This window comes from Manis javanica, chromosome 2, assembly GCF_040802235.1.
Source record: "Manis javanica isolate MJ-LG chromosome 2, MJ_LKY, whole genome shotgun sequence".
Taxonomy (NCBI): domain Eukaryota; kingdom Metazoa; phylum Chordata; class Mammalia; order Pholidota; family Manidae; genus Manis; species Manis javanica.
In genome coordinates this window covers 4,702,089-4,725,265 of record NC_133157.1, presented here as the reverse complement: position 1 = coordinate 4,725,265, position 23,177 = coordinate 4,702,089, and the positions used below count along the sequence as shown (strand labels likewise).

At 58.3% G+C, this 23,177-nt stretch overlaps 1 protein-coding gene across 23 annotated transcripts in view; it reads right to left on the bottom strand.

Moving 5' to 3' along the window:
- Positions 1-2,193: 2,193 nt before the first annotated feature.
- Positions 2,194-23,177, bottom strand: part of RAPGEF1 (Rap guanine nucleotide exchange factor 1) — a 130,995-nt gene continuing 110,011 nt past the window's right edge. For 9 of the 23 annotated variants that reach the window (XM_037007866.2, XM_037007871.2, XM_073222539.1 and 6 more), the window contains 15 exons: positions 22,905-23,177; positions 21,890-21,982; positions 20,109-20,197; positions 17,339-17,450; positions 15,699-15,774; positions 13,069-13,153; positions 11,036-11,128; positions 10,255-10,440; positions 9,448-9,532; positions 9,207-9,301; positions 7,836-7,914; positions 7,622-7,723; positions 6,243-6,340; positions 5,031-5,186; positions 2,194-4,605 (listed from right to left, as the gene is read on the bottom strand). In XM_037007866.2, coding sequence (XP_036863761.2) covers positions 4,455-4,605; positions 5,031-5,186; positions 6,243-6,340; positions 7,622-7,723; positions 7,836-7,914; positions 9,207-9,301; positions 9,448-9,532; positions 10,255-10,440; positions 11,036-11,128; positions 13,069-13,153; positions 15,699-15,774; positions 17,339-17,450; positions 20,109-20,197; positions 21,890-21,982; positions 22,905-23,177 — 1,773 coding nt within the window. In that variant the 3' untranslated portion in view covers positions 2,194-4,454. The remainder of the gene's footprint in view (positions 4,606-5,030; positions 5,187-6,242; positions 6,341-7,621; positions 7,724-7,835; positions 7,915-9,206; positions 9,302-9,447; positions 9,533-10,254; positions 10,441-11,035; positions 11,129-13,068; positions 13,154-15,698; positions 15,775-17,338; positions 17,451-20,108; positions 20,198-21,889; positions 21,983-22,904) is intronic. The other 14 variants (XM_037007869.2, XM_037007873.2, XM_073222524.1 and 11 more) reach the window with 6 other exon arrangements.

The following is a 23,177-nucleotide window of genomic DNA, read 5'->3' as shown; positions in this document are numbered from 1 at the left end:
AGTTCCCATTATCATATTGCTATTTTTTCCTTTAGTTCTGTTAATACTTGCTTTATATATTTAGGTGCTCCTATGTTGGGTGCATATTTACAAATAGACCCTCTTGTTGGATAATCCTTTTTTCTATGAAGATCTCACATATCTTTTGTTGGGTTTATCCCTAGTACCTTAAGACTTCTGATATGAGTATAAATGGGATCCTTTTAAGAATTATTTTCTAGTTATTGACTATATACAGGAACGTTTTGTATCTGATTGTGCAGCTAACTACCTTGATAGATTTTCTTAGTCATCTCTGGTTATTTTTCTTTTCTTGCAGCATACTGGGTAGGATCACCAGTATAACAATGAACAGAAAAAGGGGTAGTAGGATCCTTACCTTGTTCTGATTTTAAAAGAAATACTGCATATTTTACTATTAAGAATGATGTTGCATAGGACTTTGGAAGGTAACCTTGATCAGATTGTTATTGATTTCTATTTAAAAGTTTTTTTTCCAAATTATTAATGGATGTTGCATTTTTAGCAAAGGCCTTTCTGACTACAGGTGACTATATGGTGTTCTCCCTTTAATCTGTTAATGTGGTGTATTCAGGAGAGGCTGGGCCATGTTGTGAAAATGTACGAACACTAAAATCTCAGTAGCTTTTATTCAAGTAAAATCCAGTGCAGGACAGGGGCAGGGGGTGGGAGGAGTGTCCCTCACTTGGGATTCTGCCATCTCAACACATGGAATCTGTGTGTGTCGTGGCAGGGAAACTGGGGGTGGCATATGTGTTCCTAAGCCCCCAGACCAAAGCAACATGTATTTCAAAGGGCTGGGAAGCAGTCTCCTCTGTGCCCAGGAAGGAAGGGTGCAGCAGAAGGGGACACCCAAATAAGGGTTTAGCATATGGATCCAGTACCTTCACCAACTTTCTGATGCTATTCCATCCTTGCAGGGTAAGCCCGACTAGGTCAGGGAGCACTGATTTTTATGCATTGCTGGTTTGGGGTTGCTGAGATTTTAGAAGTTTCGCATCAGTATGTGCCTACAATTTTCATGTCCTGTCCTCGTCTGGATTTGCTGTCAAGGTTGTATCCCACTCACAAAGTGAATTGAGACGTGTTTCCCCTTCTGTTCGGCTTCTCTGGACCTGATGTTTGTGAGGGGATTTCAAATCAGATTTAACTTCTGTAATGTCAAGTACCTCTTTGTAGCATCGATTATGGCTGTAATATTTCACTGTGCCATTTCTCAGTTGAGGGCACCAAGTGACGCAAAGGGCTTGGTACCCAAACACGCTCGGTAAGTAATGATGCTGGTGACAGCTCTCCAAACCGTGCCAGGTATTAACTCGCTGAGCATTCACAGACCTTACGAGGGAGAAGCTGTTACTATCACCCCCTTGCTTCCAGATAGAGAAATGGGAACAAAGAAGAGGCCCCTTCTGGGCTAGGACTAGAACCCCTGTTAGCCAAGAGCCAGATTTCTCCAGGGTGTCCCCAACTAAGGCAGGACTAGAATGACTGGGACCCTGCCCTACCAAGTACCTCCATGTGTCCTGGTGGGGTGATGGACACAGGAGTGATGGTCAAAATGCATGCACAGGGCCTGTCACCTCCGAGTCACCTGCACAGAGCTTGGGGCCAGTTCAGGCTGGTTCTTGGCACTTTCAGCTGGTGGGGCAGATGGGAGTGAAGGACTCCGGAGGTACTAGTCTTTCTCTGGGACACTGAAGGCAGGGCTGCTTGACCAGCATGTGAGATGGCCCTGGGAGGACAGAGGACAGTGCATTGCAAATGAGCCCAGTGTCCCTCCTGAGTGGAGCCAGCCTGCCTTGGGCGGAGCCCACAGGGGCGTGCTGCTTCCTGTGGACTAGGCAGCTGGGCTCCAGCTTGGTGCACTGCCTCATGGCGGGAGAGGATGGAATTTTGCAAAAGGCGTATTTTCAAGAACAGCACCTCAGAGGCTTTGAAAAGCAGCTTTAGCTACCCAGGCAGCCCGAGTTCCACCCTAGAAATGTCAGTTTTTACCAAGATGTTGAGGTGGAAGGCAGCATAGCTTTGTGCTTTCACTCACTTCTAGGGCAGGAGCTGGTGCCATCCATGCCACTGCCAGCAGCAGCACGCGGGCCCGCACCCTGAGTGTGCAGGAGCCCTGCCTCCTGGGCGCCATGAAGAGGCAGCTCGGACTGCCATTTGACACGCGGCCACAGCTTTTATCTGTTTATTTTCTTTCATATAAAAGTTACAGGTTTGAAATGTCTGCAGGAAGATGCCACTATCAGGTTGGTTAGTCGGGGGATATATTACAATGTAACACTGGGGAAGCTGGGCAGCAGCGGGTTCAGCGCAGACGTCTGCCAGCCTGTCCTTTCCCCGGCTCCACCCCCAGCTGCAGGGAGCCAGGTGGCCCTGATGGGCGGGCCCATCTAAAGCTCCATTCCCGCACCTGCCCCCAAGGCTGACAAAGCACAGCCAGGCTGCAGTGGCTCACGTCTGACAACTCCCTGAGCCACGGTGTCACGAGGTGCAGAGTGGGAAAAGCCTGTCAGCCAATAAGTTAACCACACATTGCACTTGCTGTCCTCATGCAGTGCCCCCTGCACCGCCTGCCTGGCGTGTCTGCTCAGACCCCACTGGGGGTCCCGGAGGGAAGAGCTGAGTCCTGGTACAGCTCCTGTCCCAACCCTGCGTCGTTCTTGTGAACAGACGCACAGACACGCATCCATCCGCTACCAGGTATGAGCAGCTGGGTTTCTGAGGCTGACACACGGCGCATGTGCTTGGGCCTCTATAGAGAGGAGACCCTAGGTGCTGCTGTCCACAGTCCTGCGTGCACACAGAGCATCCAGGAGCTGGGCCAAGGCGCGAGGGAAGATGAGGAGGAAGGGGAAAAGGCTGAAATGAGAGGACTTCAGGAAGCGGGTACGAACCACACCCCCCCACACGGTACTGTTCATCACAGCGACCACACACACTCTCTTAAATAATAAAGTGATACGACCTGCCCGCCGCCAGCAGAACCACTGCCCGAGGATGGTCACTGACATGTCACAGATTCCCCCCTCTATGTACAGGACAACAAAAGAGGAAAAAAAAACCCAAAATTTTCTTCATGATAAAAGCTGCTCAAAACCCATGAAGGACTCAAAGTGACATGGTTGTTTCTTTAGGAAAAATCTAATCAACAGCTGTTCCTTTCTGCTTTTTCTTGCTCTGTTTACACATATCCTGGTGTTTGGCCACCCAAACCCAGGAGAAGCGAGCACTCCATCAGGCAAAACAGGCATGGGTGTAGCTGTCCCGACTCTGCCAGGTCCTCGCCCACCTTGAGTGGCACGGAGCCCAGCCCCTCAGTGTGCCGAGCCCCCCACCGCAGACCTGGCCTCAGACTGTCAAGCGCAGCAGCGAGAGTGGCTCTGGACAAGGAGGCTGGAAGGCCACCTTCTCCTGAAGATGCTTCTCATAGGAGGAAGCAAGCCTGCAGGGTGGGCAGGGGAGGGGTGGGCCAGACCCGTGCCCTCAGGGTGGTCCCGCCCTTTCAGGGGGACAGCTGTGGCTGTGGCACTGGCAGGTCTGCTGGGCTAGAGGTGGGGCCCTGTGGGCCCCACTGGGACAGAGCAAGGCAGGAAGGCAGCTACAGATGGGGGGAGCGGAGTCGGTGTTTAAGGCACACAGCAAGTGACAAAGGAGGCTGCCGGGCTCATCCAGACCGAAAGGCCCCCCGCTCCCCCCTCTCTGAGAGCTGTGGGCCCAGCGCAGGTTCATCGCGGCTCTCGGATGGTAAAGCCCCGGCTTGCTCTACCCTCTCCCTCCCAGCTCCACATGGTGCCCAATGCCGGGGAGGGCCAGTACCGTGACAGGAGCGCCAGCTCCAGGGTGCTGGGGGGCCGTCGGTCGTACCTTTCCAGGCCAGGTAAAACGCTTACCCCAGCCTCCATTTAAAAAGCAGGACCTGGGAAGCCAGAGGAGCCCCCGGGGCATATGGATTTCTGCCCACCCAGCTAATGTCCCCTTCACCCCAGGTCACTGGGAGTGCAGCCCCTCCTGGGTCTTCAGGTCTCCACTCAATTGTCATTTCAGCAGATTCAGAACCCTGGAACCTGGGGAGAGGTGAAGACCCCTGTTCCCAGGCTGTGGGTGGAAGGGGCAAGGGGAAGACAGACGTCAAAGCAGAAACCAAACCCCAAACAGAAAACCACTGGGTCAGAGGTCAGCGTGAGGCCTGCCTGCTGGCTCCACTGTGGGCCCCGGGGGCCACTCCCAGGGAGGAGGGAGGCAGGGAGCTGCCGTGGGCTCCGGGCTCCTGCCCGGTGCCGCGGAGGCCTGGCTGGGCCTGTGGCTCTGAGGCGACGCCTGCAGCCTGCGCCGGGGGCGGGCACCGCGCGCGACAGGTCCGACGTCCCTCACGGCCGCGAGCTGCCCTCCGAGCCTCTCCTGAGCGTTCTCCTGGCTCCCGGCACCTGAGTCTAGGTCTTCTCTTCCCGGTCTGTTTTTCTCCTTGTTATGTTCCTGGGTTTGATTTTCAGAGAGAGTTCCCATAGGGCCTCCTCGGCCAGGTGGTCACTGAAGTCATTGAAGAAGTTTATGATGTCGTCGTTTCTCCGGATGTCATAATGCCTGGTGGGCAGAGGGGGCAGCCAGTGAGCCCGCGTGGCTGAACAGCCCCAGGCAAACTGCCCCTTTCTTTGGCGGGAGAGACACCAGTGCTCAAGAGATGCAGCCACCAGCATGCAGAGTCCGAGCTGGACCCCACAGCTGTGCTCTGTGCCCTGCGGGTCCCCGTGGGCCTGCAGAAGCTGGGAACCCCTCTCCTCTGGCCCCGCCGCATGTTGGGCTCATCCTGGGTGGGCTCTGGCCCTGGGCCCGCCCTACTGCCCGTGTGATGTGGCAGGTGAGCACTACGTTGAGCTGGTGTGCACTTTCTCAGGTCCTGACAGACTGTGGGGAGCAGGAGTCCACCCCCCAGTGGTTGTTGGTCACCACCTCAGGGTCCAGGAGCTGAGGGCTCAGAGGTGCCCCCCACCCCCCGGGGCTGCACTCACGCCTGCTGGAAGCACCGCATGCTGTCAAGGATGTTGAACTGCTGCCACCGCTTGGAGAAGTTCACCTTCCCGTCGATGTGGTCAGGGTTCCCCAGGTGAACGAAGGTGAGGTCCTGCAGGATGAGCCCCCTGGGGAACGGAGAAGCCCTCACCGCTCTGCGGAGGGGCCGAGGGCAGCTGCTCTACAGGCGAGCCAGTACCTGACTAGGCCCCGGCCTTTGGGCTGTGCTGAAAACCCACAGCAGGTCTGGGGCATTTGTTTCTTCCAGCGTGAATCCCGACCTGCACACCTCTGGGTCCCTGAGAGAGCAGCTCTGGCTTCTCAGGTGGCGCACTTGTTACAGCGCTGCCGCAGCGTGCCCCAGAGGTGTGCGCTTGCTTAAGTAAAATGAATATACACGAATGGGGAAAACAAATGCTAAACGGGTGTGGGGGGCACATGGAGATCCTCTGTGAGCAGGTCAGGTAATGGGCTCGTACACAGAGGACACTGAGGACCCAGGCGGAGAGCCCAGCCCAGGGAGAGCCTGCCTGAGGGGCAGAGCGGTCAGTGAGGGCAGAAAGGCCGGGAAGCAAGACTGTCAGGAGCCGTGTCTCTCGGGCAAGGGCAGCCCTAGCCCCTGGGGGTGCTCGGCAAGCCCTCAGCCCCCAGCTGCTGCTGGGTCTCATTGCTCTCTCCGCACACTGCTGGAGCCCACCAGCACAGGGAGGGCTTTCCTAAGTCCTGTAGCCAAGAGACCTGCTCAGCTGTGATTTTCCCACCATGTCTCAAGTTCATGTGACCACAGGATCCTTCTCCATGGAACACCTACTTCATTCCAGGGCCCGCACTTGGGGGACCCTCTCCGAGCCTCTCTAGGCCAAGGGGTCTCAGAGCTTCTCGGGCGACAGCAGGGCCCTGAGGTGGTTGAAATGGGCGCCAAGTTTGAGGACTGCTGCAACACAGTGCAATGCCACTGTGGAGAAGACATGCACGTCTGTGCACGTGTGCGACTCCACACTGCCTGGCAGGCCCAGGAAGGAACGTGGGCTGGGAGCTGGGAAGGACGGAGCTGCTCTCACAGGCCCCTTCTTTTCCGTTTAAATTGTGTAACAAGGAGCATGTTTTACTTTTAAAGTTAAAGTGGAAGCAGAAACATCTTAGTTGGAAACCTTTAAGGGAGGGTTTCTCAGACGGGCAAAGCCCCATGCTGGGGCAGAGGCGCCACTCACAGGTACGGGATGCACGGCGGCTCCACCTCCGACAGGGCGGCCCGGTAGGCCCGGAAGGAAGACGAGCTGTCGATCAGTGTGCAGTACTCAGCCAGGCCCTAGGCAGGGGGGGGCGTCCGTGAGCGCCGACGCAATGCTGGGGCCCAGACCCTCCTTTCTGACCAGCGTAGCCCTGAGCCACTGCCCAGGCCCAAGGGCACCCAGGCATGTGAACCCAGAGCCAGCAGTGGGCCCTGCCTGGGCGACAGGGACACAGGCCTTCTGCGGAGGACTGGCCCGGGGGCTCCTCGTGCCTGCTCAGAACCCCGTCTCTGAGCAACCACCGCCAGTGTGCGTACGGGGCCCGGAGCTCGGCCCCCTGCCCCGTTCTGCCCGCGCTATGGCCCGTGGGCTGCTAAGCCCAGGCTGAGCCCCGTCACCCCAGCTCCCGCCGTCCTTCGCTCCCCACCGCATTCAAGGCAGAGTCACCAGGATGGGCAGGGGACCTTGTGAGCCCATCTGTACAGCGCGTTGTTGTCTAGGGGACTCAGCCAACCCTGCCCCCCGCCGAGACCACCATTTGCCTGCCTCTTTGCCACCTCTCACCCCAGTATGAGAAGTGCTTCCTGCTGCCTTAGGACCTCAGTTCCTGTAGCAGCCAGTGTCCCACTTCTCCACACGCTTTTCTAACTGTCTTTTCATCTCACCCTGAGAGATGCCCCTGAGTGGCCCAGCCAATGTACCCCCTGTGGGCTTTGCCTTCCTCCCCAGGGCATCTCCCATACGAGCGTAGAAGTCCGATCCTTGCTAAGGCCCCCCTACGGCCCTCAGGACCCAGTCGGGCTGCTCCCTCTTGACAAGGGCATGCTGGCGTCTGTCCTGCCGCTTGAGGGCACCCGCTCCCACAGGCTCTGCACCTGTTTGCTCCCCTGCACCCCCAGCAGGAACTCCCCTCCCTTCCAGGAAACGCATCACACTAGCGAGGGTCTTGGTGTGCTTAACACTTCCCTGGGGAGACCCCTGCCCCCAGACCAGGCAAGACTACCCCATCATGTGCTTGTCAGCACCCCAGCCTGTAGCACCCTGACGACGCCCACGTGTCCGGCCTGTTCATAACACATCCCCAATGCCTACTGAGGTCCCCAGCCCCAGGCAGCCCTCCAGGAACACGGGCCGAGGAGGGAAGGTGCAGGCAGAGGTGAACCCAGGCAGCAGGACGCTGTGACGTGGCAACCCCAGCCGACCATGGAGCCCCTCAGGGCCCAATGATTGGAATGCAGAGATGAGGAGCTGTGGCAGGGCGGGTCAGGGGCAGAGCCAGGGTGTGCCCAGGTCTCTCTTCCCACCCTGGGCACATCCTGCCACAGCTGGCTCACCTGGCTCCCTCCCTAGCCGCTTACCTCCGAGGTCTGCTTCTGCCACTCCAGCCTGCGGATGGGCGCAGAGTCCAGGGCCGAGAGGATGGCCAGGTAGGAGTTGAAGTTGTTCAGCTTCCGTAAGTGCTGCGGAGAGGGATGCGGTGGCCGTGAGCGCAGGTGCAGCCCAGGCAGGCCTGGGGCTCTGGCTCTCGGGCTGGGCCGGAAGGAGCAGGCTCTGGGGAGGTACCCGCTTTACCTTCATGATCTTGATGAACTTCAGGAGCAGCCGTTCCCTGTCCTGCGCCTTTTCCTGCAACATGATTATCGACCGGACCCTGCAGGGACCAAGGGCAGAGAGCCGGCTGAGCTGCCTGGTCCCCATCAGGCCCCTGGTGGTCCTCCTGGAGATGGGATACGGACGCCGCACCAACCTGCGCCCGCACCCACAGTGTGCCCAGGGCTCGTGGGGCACCAGGCACAGCCCTAGTCTCTGTCCTCCGGGGACCAGGCACCCCGGGGAGGAGGCTACCCACCAGGGTGGGACCCGACCCGCAGATGGAGGGGCAAAGCAAGCTTTTCTGATAAGGGCTGGCAGAGCTCCCCGTGTGGCTGCAGGTCTAGCTCTGGAGACGAGTCACACGTGGGCCACTTGGCTGGCCTTGACGGAGTGCACTCAGAACCTTACCAAAGGCCAGCCTCGCACGAGGACCTCGTGGTGGCCTCGAGCCCATGCCTTCACAGGGCCCACTGCTGGGCACGGGGAGGCAGTGCCCCTGCTTTGCTTCCTGTCCCCCACAAAGGATGCGTGCACTGAGTACACTTGGCCGGAGCTCTGAGCCTCCTCCTACAGGCCCACCCCTGAGCAGCCTCCTGTGCCCAGCAAGGGGCCGGGCTTGGCTGGCAGCTGGTCCTGGGCTTGCTGAGGAGCAGGGAGAGGGCAGGGGATGTGGAGACGACCCACAGGGTATCCAACAAGCAGCCCTCAGGGCATTTAAGAAACATGAAACAGTCCCCTGGTAGCAGCTGTGGATCTTGCAGGGTGGGCTCTGCCACAGCACCAGACCGGAGGCTGCCGTGCCCTGTCCACCCTCCACCTGATGCTGAGAGGCTATGGACCTCGTGAGTCACACGCTGAGGAGCCAACAATTCTGTTATACTGTAAACACTTCGGGGCTTCATTTGCTTTAAGAATAAAGTCTAAATAAAAGTATTAATAGAACCCACTCTTTTACTGTTCTCTTGCAGGCAGAGTCAGAGTGAGGAGGCAGCCTGGCAGTGGAGAGACTGAAAATGACCAGGGCAGGATGGCACACCTGACCCCCATGCCGCCACCACGGCAGACATCGCCAATCAGTCCTGGCACTCTTGCCTGCTGAGCCCAGGACTCCTCAAGCAGGCCTCCACACGGCCCTCTCCAATGTACAAGACACCCCCGGTCCTGTGCCTGCCCTTGCCCTCTGCTGCCTATGCTCACAGTCAGTACCCATGGGGCCTAGAAGGAGACGGGAGGAACGAGACAGGCACCTCCCTTTCCTTGCCACTGGGGCTCTCTGCGAAGAAAAACAGCAGGCCACCCACGTGTGCTGCCGTAAGAGACCGGGGGCTTCATACTGCAGCCTCCCCTTACCAGTAGGACATGTTGTTGAAGTGCTCTGTGAACTGGGTCAAGTTGGGGCTCTTCTCCTCATTCTGCTCTTTTGCCCAAAGTAAAACCTCAGGAATCTGAAAAAGGAAGTAGACTGGATAGAGCTGGAGGCATCTGGCTGCCCCGTGCCAGGGCGGTTTCTCTTGTTCAGGGCTGCACAGCAGTGGCTTGCCCGGGGCAAGGGACAGCCCTTCCCCAGCCCTGGCCCCGCTCAACGCCGTACCTCTATCTTATAAAAGAGCTCAGCATCTAGCAGGGTCAGCTGCTCAGCTATTTCATGGCTGTGAAAGTCATGCAACGTCCCCGGCCTGGAAGACAGAGGCACAAGGTGAGGGCTCGGAGGACAGGGACGGTGGGAGCTGATGCCGAGCAGGCACTGCACTGCAGGCCTTGGGGCACAGCAGGAGAATGGAGGCCACGCCACAGAGGGGCAGAGGGCCGGGCCCAGACCATGCTCCTCCCTGGGGCAACGGAGCCTGCCTTCTTCTTCTGCCTCTGCGGGGGCCCCTCCTGTGAGCTCAGACAGCTCGGCTGCCTAAGAACTCACAGCCTGACCTGCTTCCAGGGCCCGGAGGGGACAGAGACACCGTAGGAATGAAGGCTGAAACACTAATAAGGAGGTGATCAAATCTACAGACATGTGGGCTGGGGTAGAGGGGCAGGCACCAGGCAGGAACCTACCCACAGGTCACTGGGAACCTTCATGATGGCACCAGAGGCAGGGCTGTATGAGAACAACTGCCGCAGAAGTGCCAGGACGATGATCCAAGAGCCACAGCAGGGATGCACCCATCTGTCCCTGTTGTGGTGAGCCCCATACACCTCACCTCCCCACTTCCCCATGAAAGGTGACATGCCACACACATCCCTGGAAGGGGCCCCACCAGGGGAATCCCGTGTGGCACCTTGTCACAGAGCCTGGGGGCCTGGGGAGGTGAGCTGGGGGACATGGCCAGAGGGGCGGCTCCCAGGCACGGCTCCTGGTAGAGGCCGGGCCAGAGGAAGCCTGGACGTGCTGCTGGTGGCTCACCTGGCGGCCACCCCCCTGGCGGCCAGGGGCTGGTCAGAGTTGGCGCACTTGAGCAGCTTCTTCTGGTCCACCTTGTCCAGGATGTTCTTGCGGAGCACGCGGGCCAGGCTGAGCTCCCCGTTGCACACCAGGCGGAAGACCAGTTCCATGAGCAGCTTCAAGATCTCTTCTGTCAGCTCCACTAGGCTGCGGGCGAGGGCCGAGCACAGGAAGAAGGCTGATGCCGCAGGGTGCACAGCCCGCTCAGGGCACCCGGGGCCATGGGGCAGCAGCCAGCAGAGCTGGGACGCCTCACAGAAGCGGGAGGGACGCAGTCTCGGGAGGGCTCCTCAGGGCTGGGATGTGACCGCCACCGTATCGGAAAACGCTGGCCGCACCAGACCAGCACCTGGGACTGTGCTGGGAGACAAATCCGCACGAATCCTGCCCCAGAGGAGTGGCTGCTACTGTGAGGGTGATGAGTCACAGGGTGCTGGCCCCTCAGACTAGATGCCCGGAGCTGCCCCTGCACTGCTCCGTGCGGCTCCTCAGGCCATCCCCTCAGCAGGAGGTGGATGCCGTGAAGGCAGGACCTGGGAGGCTTCTCCACCATGGACTCTCCAGACCAGGCTGGGGGTCCCACAAGGAAGATGGGGCAGAGCTGGCCTGGGGGGACTCAAGTCAAAGTCGAGAGGGCCCAGCCTGTGCAGGCTGTGCTCTCAAGGAGCAGGTGGGACATGCCACACCTGTCTTACAGGGAAGCCTGAGCCCTGGCAGGGAACCCGAGGTCCCCAGCACTCACCAGAGTTCATCCACCACCCGCACCAGCACGAAGAACGTGTTCTTGCTGACACGCTTCTTGAAGGTGTCGGAGAAGGGAGAGAACTTCTCATACGTGAACGTGTTAAGGAAACAGCCAGTGTCACAGGCAGGCATGGGGGGATGTGAGGGGCAGCCGCCGCCTCCTGTCACCATTTAGGGAGGGCTTATGATGCGGGAACCCCACAAGTGAGCATCTACCAGGACGAGGGCAGGACACGTGTAGCCACAGCTGTGAAGCGGGGTGCTGCCTGCGCTGTTGGGCACAAAGACTGTCCTCAACCACGTCTCCTGCCCACAGAACGGGCCCCACGGCACAGCCCAGGCCTGACCTCCCACTGGGGTCGACCCAAGGTTCCTGTGAAACTTATACAGTGAAGGCTCCTTGCTGAGCTTCCTGGGGGAGAAAGATGGTCAAGAACCAGTGTCCTAAAGCCCCTGGGGCCCCAGAGAGGCACAGAGGTGGGCAGGGTCTTCCTCCACTCCTGCCGTGAGTTCTTATCCATCTTTTTACAGCTTCAGAGGCCACCTGAAGCACAGCTGCCCTTCACACACCTGCCCACCTCCAGCTACTCCCCAGGCCATGGATTCTGCCTTGGGGCTGGGGGCTCACAGTTTCTACCCTGGTGGGGGCCACTCTATCTGCCTGGCGGTGGGGGGGTGGTCGCGGTTTCGTGCTGCTCTCTTGTGCTCACTGTTGCCTCTCCAGGCCCTCTTCCAGCTCCGTCCTGCCCGCTCTCTGGCCGTCTAGGGGTGCTTGGGAAGGAGCCACGTGCTGGGCAGTCCCAGGGCCTGCAGCACTGAGGGCTCACTAGCTGGACGTGCCCATGGTCTTGGTGCTCCAACACTGCCAGGAGCACGCCTGACGCGGCCAAGCGGGTGATGCTGAGCATCTGAGCACCGCAGTCAGGCGGGTAGGGGTGGGGGTCTCCCACCAAACAGCCACATGGATCACTTAACGTCTGAGCCTCAGGTTTCTTAATTACACAATAGGAGATAATGTAATGGTACCACATGACATATGGTGATGATACATATAAGAGCATCATACCTAAGTGAAATCACATGTGCAGACACTTAGTGTCTGCCCGACACTAGGAAGTTCCCAATAAGCCTGAGAGCCGGACCCGTGAGCAACTCGTGTGTGAGGCTGGAGGGAAGCTAGTCTCTGCGATGGGGACCATCCACCTCAGTCCTGGGACAGGGCCTCTCCGGCCGGGCAGGGAGAGGGGAAGGCTCAGAGGCCCCAGACTTCCTGCTCTGAGAGACGGCAGCTGTCCAGCAGATGGCAGTCACGGGCCAAGCGGCGGGGAGGCGGCCAAGGAGCAGGACACCAGGCCAGGCCCCGATTTGGAGCAGCAGCTCCAGGTCGGCCTCGGCAGGAGGGGCAGGTCTGGACCTGAGAAGGAGGTGATGAGAGTGGGTCCTTCCAGGCCCCAGGGCCTTCTCTGGCATGGCGCCAGGGCGTGGTGTCTTGGAGAGTGAGCCCGAGGGGCGGATGAGGTCAAGGGCTAGGGGCTGTCCACTGCTGGGCCTGCCACAGGAGAGTGGCTGTGCCTGCCGAGGCTGTTCACTTGAATCTGGATCCCTGCAAGCCCCTGGCACTTGGCAGCCATTGCCTCCAATGCCCCAGGATTCAGCTCTGAGAAGCGACAGGGCCTGCACACATCCTGCACCTCCCTCTCTGGGTGGGTCACTTCTGTCCAGTTCTTTTCAGAACCACCAAGTGACCACAGCTGCCATCAGGCAACACGCCCTGTGTCTGGCTGCTTCACAGAACCCTGCTGGGGCCCTCAGCCCTTTTACAGATAAAGACAGAGGCTCAAAGAGGAGGCCCAGTCCGAGGTCCCAAAGCGAGGACACAGCAGAGCAGGGCTGGGCACCTCCGTCCCTGCCGCCCTCTGCCCCACGTGACTCTCCGCAGGAGGGCTGAGCAGGCAAGGCCCCTTTCTCCTGGCTCTGGAAGGCTCGGAGGTGTGAGCGGTAGGGACCAGGGCTGGGGGTGGGAAAGGATATCTGTACTGCAGCTTCTTGATGAGCTCCTCAGGGGTGATGAAGGTCCTGTAGGTGGTCAGGAAGGCCTCACAGTACAACACAAGGTCTAGAGGGAAGAACGATCGATTAGTGATGCCTGCCACTGGCAAGGGACAGGGACGGGCAGCAGGTCTGCTGCAAGTATTTGCCACCCTGATTAGACACCGAGAGCTTCTTGTCTGTCCTAAGACTTAAGGATTAAAAGGGGCTTAACCACAGGTGCAGAGAACATAACCTGAACTCATCAGGATTCTGAAGCCAAACCACAGGTAACTCATTCAGATGGCAGGGCCCAGGAACAAACACCTTGGGACTTCCACATGCTGAGAGGCCTAAGGAAGGTCAAAGGGGCACAGCCTGGCACACTGCTGGAATACGTAAGCGGGCAGGTCCAGGCACGGGGGGACGCAAGGCCAGGCAGGAGGAGCCCGGCTCCCGAAGCGGGTGGGTCTCGGGCTGGCGGCTCCACCCACCACCTGCTCTTCTGTTTGGAGGGGCTGGGTCTAGCCAGGGATTCCCAACCTTCCTGGAATCCCAAGACCCCCCATTTATATGTGGTTGTGATACATCCTCCCAACCACGCAGTCTCTGGCATAAAAAAGGAGAATGTTCCAAATACAGGACATTCCCTGAGACCAATGACCTGGCCAGGCTTGTGGCCATTCCATGCTGGAGCTGAGGTTGGAGCCCAATCTGGCTCCAAAGCCTGTGCTCATTGCTGAGGCTGGGTGTGCACGCATGCACACGCACACACGTCCTTTCCGGACCCAGGCCGCCTCCCTGTACTTCTCTCATTCATCCCCCCTTGCTGGGTGGGGGAATCTCGGGATTCCCGCTTCTCCGGCTACGCAGCACAGGCTTGGCAGAAGACTTCCCAGGACAAACGAGAGGAGAGGCCACCTCTGCTCCGGTCTCTGGGTCTGCATGGGGGGAAGGCCTCTGTCCTCAGGAAGCCACAGGCCAGAGGAAGCAGCTGAGTGACCCGGGGCCTCCGTCCCAACAATCAATCCATCCCAGGCACAGAGGACTTTAATTCCCAGGAGCCTCGACATCTCCCCATCAAGAGAAGCAACGGGAGCCCTGCCGGCAGCAGCGCCTCCTCTCCCAGACATGGTTGGCACAGACCGGAAGGTTCTTGGCTGTCCTGCCTGCGGGCCTCCCTCTGGCCCAGGCCACAGCTGGCCACACCTGGCAGGACAGAGCTGAGGGCTGGAGCCAGCTCGCATCTCAACCTTCTACTCGTGGAAAAAAGTGGAAATGCTCCCCGGGCCTGGCTGAGGACAGAGCTCCGGCCTGTCTGGTGTGCAGGAGGGTCCCCTGCAGGAAGCAGAGCAAGGGCCGCCCCTGGGGTGCCAGTGGCGCTTTCCTGAGCATCTATGCCCCACATGCTCTGCCCTCACTCTGCCCTTTACATCCACTGGGCATCGTCAGCCTTGTCAGATAGCAGGGGCGGCCGAGGGCAAGTGAGGGCACGTGCCCAGCACCACCAGGTCTGTGAATGGCACAGCGGGATTTGAACCTGACGTCCCCACGACCGGGCTCTGCCCAGGTCAGAACAAACTAGGGGTGGAGAGACCCCAGAGGGAGAAACAGTGGCTGTGGTGAGTTTGTGGGAGCCATTTCTTCTTTTTCTCTATTTTTCAAGTTTTCTGCAAGGCCAATGTTATTTTTGTACTAGTTGCATAATGTAAAAATTCCCAGAATCATTCTGTGTAACATACTTTGGGAAATTTGATATAAAAACATGGCACAAGGTCATTTATAAACACGAAGTTGATGGGTCAGAGTCCGAGACTGGGGTGTCTAATTCCTTCCACGACTTAGTTTAATATTGCTGTCACATCATCTTCTGAATACTTTTTTGAAATGTAAAAAGAAAACAAGTGTGGGGAGAGGCCCGGCCACTGCGGGGGCGCAGGCACTGCAGCGCTCCGTCCCTCTCCCTGCCAGCCCCTCCTCTCCTTCCCTCCAGGAACACGCTCTGTTGGCAGCTCCTCTGCCAGCTGAGGCCACTGGCAGCAGGCCCCGCGTGCCTCTCAGAGGACTGGGACCCTGAGTGGGCGGCTCTGAAGGGCTGCTGAAGGCCTGGTCCCGACCTGCAAAGGTAACGCCGCCAGAGGCCAACCAAAGGCTGCTTCCCAGGACTCCCTGCGGCGCATGCGCATGAAGCCCAGTCTAGCAGCAGGGGACAGTGCACTGGGTTGGGCATAGGGAAGGTCTGTGAGGCCGCCCGCATGTTATCTTGGCTGTAGTACTACTGGGCGTTTGCCATGTGACCGGCTGTTTGTGCAACACCTACTAGGTGCCCAAGCTCTACACCTGAAACTCATTCTCCCGCCCCGGGGCCCCAGGGCCCATCGCTATCCAGTACCAACGGAGGACAGCTCTGAGAGGGCGGGGAAGCAGAGGGCCTGGCTCTGGAGATGTGGCACCTGACCCCACGGGGGGCCTCTCACGGTGAGCCAGCAGCCTGGGACCACTGCTCCAACCCGCTCCGGGCTGCTGGAGGAGAGCAGAGGGCAGGGCAGCTGTGCTGAGTGGCTCCTTGGCCTCACCAGACCAGAGCCTGTCCAGCGAGCTCAGACACAGGCCGCAGGGAGGGCTTGCTGTACCTTTCCTGTCCGTCTCGGTGGCGTGGACCAGGAGGATATCTCCAGATCCCCCGCGGACGTCTGGCCCGTCATCACCCTGCAATGACAACAGCAGAGGAGGACATGAGGCAGAGTGCAGCCGCAGGGTGGGTTCCGGGAGTCAGGCAGGGGAGGATGAGCAAGCCTGAGCCGCAGAGGCCCCGGGCCCCTTCCCTCCGCTCCCCTCACCCTGGGAGCGCTGTGGCCTCTCCACCGCGGGCGCCAGGGCACACAGCTCTGGGGACACAACTGGGCTGGGGGCACGGTGCCGTTCCATCTTCTGCTTGTCCACCTGTGGGTCAGAGCCTAGGAAGTTCTCACAGGGGGATTGGTGGGACACCACAGGCAAATGCCACCAGGAAGCCCAGGATGACTGGGCTTAGCAAGACTATGTCCAAGTACGTTCATGCTCTAAAACTGACGTGAGCTGCTCTGAATCTGAATGTTTCACCAGGTGGAAGGAGAAGTCACTTGTCAAAATGTCACAGGTTTGCCTAGGGAGCCCTTCTTAGAGAGGTGCAATGTGTCACAAAAATGTTTGGTCACACCTGGCACTGCCAACATGACCACCAGCTGCGCCTGCCAATTAATGGGAGCCCTATTTTCATGCTAACAGGCTTTAACCCATAAACCTGGCCTGGAGCCAAAAACACTTGTGGTCGGGGCCAGGGATGGGGGCCTGGGCTGCATGCCAGCAGCCCCGCACCCCCTTACTCTACATTCCTGTGGGAGCGGCCTCCTCGTGTGAGCCACATTTACTCTGAGGCGCACCTGCCTCTTCAGGGCTCCAGGGCTCTTACCCCTGGACTCAAGTCCTCAAAGTGTGCTGCATTTCTAGCTAAGGCTGCGGGCGGATACGCCCATGACTGGGTTTTCACAAGAAATCTCCAGCCAGGGTCACAGAGCATCACTTCTCTGTGCAGAGGGGCTAGCCAGCTCCTCTGCCTGCCTGCCTGCACATCTGTGGGCCCTACCACTGGGTCGGAGCCCAGAAGTGGGCACTGCCTCGGGGCTGGGTCAGGGAGTCACGCTAAGCCGTTCCTCTGTGTTTGTGGCATCTCATGGCAGAAGGGAGACAAACCTCTTTCAGGTCATCTCCTGTGTGTGTCTGGGCACTGTTTTCACCAACGAAGCTCTCCTGACAGAGCCCGGGACAGAGCGGTCAAAGCGGCCAGGCCTGACGCCCCTGTCTGCTTGTGCCTCCCGTGCTGGAACTCCAAGGGGTCATCCTGCCAGTGACCCTGCGGGCATCTTTCACTGATGAGGGCTCACCCTGCAGGCTGTGTGTTGAGCACCCCACATGGATTTCATTCTCACAACCCCTCCAGAGTCCTGCCTTTGGGGCTTGGAGATGTGATGTGACTTGCCCAAGATCACTCAGGAAGTGTCAGAGGAGGGGACAGTGTACTTCTCCTGTGATGTGTCCACCCGCCCGTATCTTTGGCACCCACAGCGGCCCAGGCACTGGGACAGAAGAAACGCGGTGCCCACAGCCCACAGCCCAGGGCGGCCAGCTTGAGGCTCTTTCTGTTTGAGGCCCTTCAGGCCACATTCTCCCTGAAGCCCACCCCCCCACCTGTGGGCCGGCCTTCGCACACAGCTAAGGCCTGGGAGGCACTCACCTCCTGCTTGAGGGTCAGCCGCGCCATGATTTCACTGTGGTCGATGAGGGACAGCTCGTCCACTTCCTCTTCCGACTGAGCTGACTCTGGGGCATCTGGTGACTTTGGGGCCCTGGAGGGAGAAGTGATTTGTGTTGCAATCATCAAACAGGCGCTGGGCTCCTGAGGTACTGTAGCCCCATGAACACATCCTCCTTGAATCGCAGCTGCAGTAGGAACCCCAGACCCGCTTCCTACCCCCAGTGCAGGGGCCCTGAGTGGTGGACAGAAGCCAGGATGAAGAGGAACTCCTGGCTTTGCTGCTGAGGAGCTGCGTGAACGCAGGACATCTCCATCTCTAAACGAAGGGAGTAAGCAATAAGACTGAGAAGGTTCCATTGAGCTATTTAAGTGACAGTCTTAGTCATTCTTTGCCAAGGTTCACCATCTGCACAGTAAGTATTCTCGGGGAGGAACAGCAAAAGGGCCAGTGGGTGGGCGGTGAGGATGGATTCTAATGCCACCCCCAGTCTGTTCCCAGGGCCACGTCTCAGGGCTGAGGAGGAATGGGAACCGAGGACTGGCCCTGGTCCTTGGGGTGCTGGGCCCAGCAGGAGGCAGATGTTAGAGCAGTTAAACAGACATTACATCAGCTGGGGGACTTTGCTCAGTGTAAAGGGCAGGGAAGGCCCCCTGAGGATGGACAGAGAAGCGGAGCCTTCATGTGCTGAGCAGGAGCTGGCTGGTGTCAGGGAAGAAGGAGAGGGCCACCCAGCAGAGGAGCATGGGGGCGGCTGGGGGAACCCTGGGGTGGATGGGCGCTGGTCTGCAGACACCTTGCTGCCCCCTAGCATTTTCTCCCACATTCTCATTTTATTCTTCTGATTCTCGTGATGAACCTTAAGCACTGCTGGCCTTGTGGTATAGGCCACATTTCTAATGGTACGGAACTGATACATAAAACTCAGTGCCTTCATGGAGAAAGACAAATACCAAATGATTTCCCTCTTTGTGGAGTGTAACAAACGAGGCAAAACTGAAGGAACAAAACAGTAGCAGACTCACAGACTCCAAGAAGGGACTAGCGGTTACTAAAGGGGAGGGAGGGAGAAGGGGACTGAGGGGTACTATGATTAGTACACATGGTGTGTGGGGTGGTCACGGGGACGACAGTGTAGCACAGAGAAGACAAGTAGTGACTCTGTGGCATCTTACTACACTGATGCACAGTGACTGCAACTGGGGGGAACTTCATAATAAGGGTGAATGTAGTAACCACAATGGCTTTCCTGTGAAACCTTCATAAGAGTGTGTATCAAGGATACCTTAATAAAAAAATTTTTGTGTGTGTGTGTGAGGCTGGCTCTCGTGAGAGCCATTGCTGAAAAAAACAAAACAAAACAGTGCCTTCAGAGAGATGACGAGGATGGGCCAGAGCACAGCCACGTGCAGCTGCGGGAGGAGCCCCTGCCGCGCACCTCGCCAGCGTCCAGCCTGCCGTCTGGCCTTCGTGGAAACTGCTTCTAACAGCGGTGTGCTCATCTTTCTGCCTCTGTCACAAGGGCCATCTGGAGCTTTGAAAAATGACCCTCTCAGGTCCAGTGGCGCCAGAGACAGGATCCATAAGGGGCTATCACTTGGCACAGACACTCTTGGCTACTAGGCGTTCAACTAGAAAACCCATCATCCCCTGCTTCAGACTGGGGAGACCGGAGTCTGGGCAGATGAATCAGGCAGGCTCAACGTGGACGGGCCAAGGAGTGGCCAAGCCGGCAGGCGGCTATCTTCAACTGGCCCTGCAGAATGCTTTCTCACTTTTTTCTGCCATTTGCTATTTTTACCACCAATTCAACCATTTATGCTTTGTCTTGACAAGGAAAAGTGGCACTGCTTAGGTCTGTACCCAGGACTCCAGAGCTCTGAACCTTGGCCCACAGGGGGAAGAAGAGCTGCATGTGTGTGGACCGCTTCACAAAGACGGTGAAGTCCACGTGGACCTGCAGTGGGCAGAGCTGGTCTGCAGGCCCATGCGTGGCATCTTCAAAGTGCCACTGGAGAAACTGCCCACATAATTTTGACCCTGGTCAGGTTGACTTATGCTAATAAGTCAAAATATTATAGAAGATTATAAGCAGACATACAACTAAAATGCAGTGACGCCTCCTGATTGATCCTAGTGCCAAAACAATAAGCCATACAAGGCGTTTAAGGCACAACCAGGGGACTGGAAGATGGCTCGCGTTACCAGATGATATGAGGGAATCCGTTACTGATTTTCTTAGGTGTGATGATGGCTTTTAACATTTTTTAGGAGGCACACTGAAGTATTTAGGGGCTGAGTGCCATGTCTGTAACTTACTTTTACATGATTTAACAATACAGTATACATGCTACACCTAGAAACTCACAATAAAAAGTTTGGGGGGATCATTCATAATCCCTTATGGCACTTGAATTTGGAAGAGTCCAAGGGAGGCTGGCCGACGATGTGAAACAGAAGAGCCCGTTGTGGGTGACTTTGTAAGGTGGGCAATATGCGTGCAGGTGATCAACGAGCAGTAGCAGAGTGCATGTTAGAATGGGGCCCTTGAGGAGGTAATGGTGTTTTCTTGTTTTACACTTTTCTGTATTTGCTGCGTTTCCTACCCTGGGCATGTATAACTTTGAGAATCAGAAGGAAGAATGTAACCATACAGCACAGGCCTGGTGTGCTGGCTGGCAGAGCAGCCCCGGCAGCCAGGGGCTGGACTCGGGATTCTGGGGGCTGAGGTCTGTGGCGGGTGCTTCCTACCTTTCCCCGCCGTCTCTGCTTTCCTTCCCAGATGCACTGCTGACCAACGAGGGGCCTCCGGGATGCCCAGCTCTCATGGCCGGTGATTCCTGCAAGGAGAAGCCAGGGCTGGGCTGAGACAGGTGCCCCACACTGGGGCTGAACTGCTCCCCGACATGTCTGCCTGTAAGTGGCTCCCGAGTGCCAGTCCCCGCGGAGCAACCCAAGGTGTCAACAAGTTAACGGTGAGTGCTGGTGACTGCACAGGCAGCACAGGCCCTCTTCAGACTACGTCTCGCCTTTGGGAAGACTGAAAGGCACCACTACTTAGAACTTATACTAGCTGCCAGCCCACACGATGCCATTCCAACCACGTCTCGGGAGCAAGGACTGTCCCAGTCTCTACAGCTTGTCCAGGCTCAGTGCTGAGGGCTTCGCACACCTCCTGTTGCTCAGCCTTTGCGGAAGCCTGTTCCATGAACTGGCAGCACCAGCCCGTTCATGCCCGTTCACGCCCGGGAGGAGTGGAAGGCCTGCCCACAGCCACACGCTCGAGGCTGCAGCCTGGACTCACACCCAGGGCTGTCCACCTCCAAGCCTTGTCCTTAGCCACCGTGCCCTGCTGGTTTGTGGCAAACCTGCACTGACTTCCTGCTGAAGGGACCGTGGTGCTCCGCTGCTTCCCAGTCATGGCTCCCCAGGGTCTAGCAGCCGCCTCCTTCTCCTGTGGCCTTGCCTCTGCCTGGGCATCCAGGCCCCCACCACTCAGTGACCACGCAGCCCTCCAGCGCCCCTGGTTTGCCACTGGGGCCATGACAGACAAGGGATATCACAAACAGCACTTCCAGGTGACAGTCAGCAACAGATGTGGCCACGGGAGATGGGCGGGGCCGGGGAAGGCCAGCCCGCTGAACTGGGGGACGCCGAGGGCACAGGTCGCCAGAGCGGACACGTGAGATGGGGACTCCGGGGAGAAAGAGCTTGGCTCCTGTGGACATGGTCAAATCCCACTGGAGAGAAAATTCCACAGCGTTCTATGACTTGCTAATGCCCGAAGGGGGGCTTGACTTGCGTGGACCTAAGATCCTGTGGGGATCCCCTTGGGGGCCATCTAAACTGGGGTGGCCATGCTTCTAATGGGCTGGGCCCTTTGAGGTGATCACCAGGGAGTCCTCATGGCGCCTCCCCTTCAGGGGCCTGCTCCACACGGGATGGTGAGGGAGGGCTACTTCTGAAGCTTTTTAACTTGCTTATGCTCTGTGGCAGCTGCGCAGCAGCACTGTTGCGCCTTGACTGTGTCCAGCTGGGACTGCACTGAAGCGAGGTGACGCTGTCAGGCAGCTCTCCCCTCAGGGAGGACGGAGTCGTGCACACACACAGCACGGGCTCCGGCCAGGCTCACCCAGCGTCCCTGGAAGCAGGTACCTGGGGGAAGAGCATGCTGGGGAGGAAGCAGAGAGCCCTCCTCTGGGTGAGGGATGGAGATGGACCTCAACACTGGAAGAGGAGATGAAATCCCTGGAGCAACCGGACCCCTGGCTATGCCAACGTCAGGCTGCTTCCATAGATTCCCAGAAGACCATCCGGCCAGGCTTGAGGAGTGCCACACGCATGAAGCCAAAGCAAAGGGCAGACTCTACTGGGAGCAGCGTCCTCCCCTGCAGGGCCGAGCTGGCCCCTGGCAAGGCTGCAGGGATCAATCTCCTAGCGACACCTAGTGACTGGGAGGCTCAGCCACAGAAGCAGGGGCCCAACCCTGCCAGGCCAGGCCACATGCACGAGGCCGCCCTGAGGTTACTTACTCCTCGAGAGGGGGCCAGCTCCTCGCTGCTCTGGCCAGAGGAGTACAGATTGACGTATTCACCCTCCCCAGCTTCCTCACTGGCGATCTCGCTCTGGGGGAGACAGGATGAGAGGAACGCACATGTGACAGGCCCTCTACCAGCCCTTGCAGCTCAGAGTGGGTGGCCCGCCTGGCGGGCCCGGACAGGACGCTCCTTTCATGAGGAAGGGGTGGCGGCAGCATGCACGCAGCCTGCCTCGGAAAGCTCTTCTCCAGGGCCAGGGAACAAAGCTGCTTTGGCCACCTCTTGGCCACCTCTTGCAACGTAGGCTGCAGGGCACCTATGTTTCCTGCTGGCTCCCCTCCAAAGATGTTGAGGGCCCTTCAAACTGTCCTAAGGAGGTGTCCTCCTTCCCGTCTGCTGTAGTGGAGGCTGCGGGGGTCCCCAGTGTGGGGGGAGGTGATCAAGGGGACAAAGGCACACGTCAAGACAATTCGACCTGCTTGCCTGTGGTGGCCCTGCCTGGCCTACCTGACCGTGTCCCCACCAACTTGCAAGGCAGCCCTCCCTGGGCTGATGCAGCGCTGCCGTCAGCTGAGTGGGGCAGGAGAGCCCTCAGACCACACGCAGCTATATGTGGGACTGCCGTAGCTGCTTTGGAGACCTCTGCCTGGACCCTTCCTGCAAAGGCATTTGTCTCTGAAAACAAACCACCACCAGAAAGCCAGCAGTGCTGCCTACCTCATACTTACGATAACTAACTGGCTTTAAGTTGGTCGCTAGTCCATTTTTGGAAAACCAGATCCTAGTGTGATGGGAACTTTGTACAGAAGGTTCACTTCCGTTCTGGAAATGGAATGGATAGGCTACTATTTCACCTTGTGACCTGCAGACCTCGATCGAGCCACGCCACCTGCCAGCACACGCCGCCGGCAGACCTGGCTGGGAGGCAAGGGAGGCGGCTGACTGGCCCAAGAGAACCGCCGTCTCATGTGCGCAGCCCCGCGTGGAGGTGTGTGTGCTGAGTTCTCACCGAAGGCGTCTGGGGCGAGTCAGTGAAAGAGGTTTCGGAAGGAAGGCAGACAGTGTCCCCATGCAAGGCGCTCTCCTGAGAAGATGAAAGAGGCCCGTCCGCGGCGCTGGGCGGCGGGCTGGCTACGGCCGGCACCGCTAAGTCAGAGCTCTGAGACTGGTGCACAGGTGGGAAGTGTGCAGAGGGAGAGGAGGTGGGCGGGAGGGAAGGCCGAGCGGAAGCTGGGCTGTGAGGCACGAAGTCCTGGGAGTAGGACCTAAACACAGACTTATA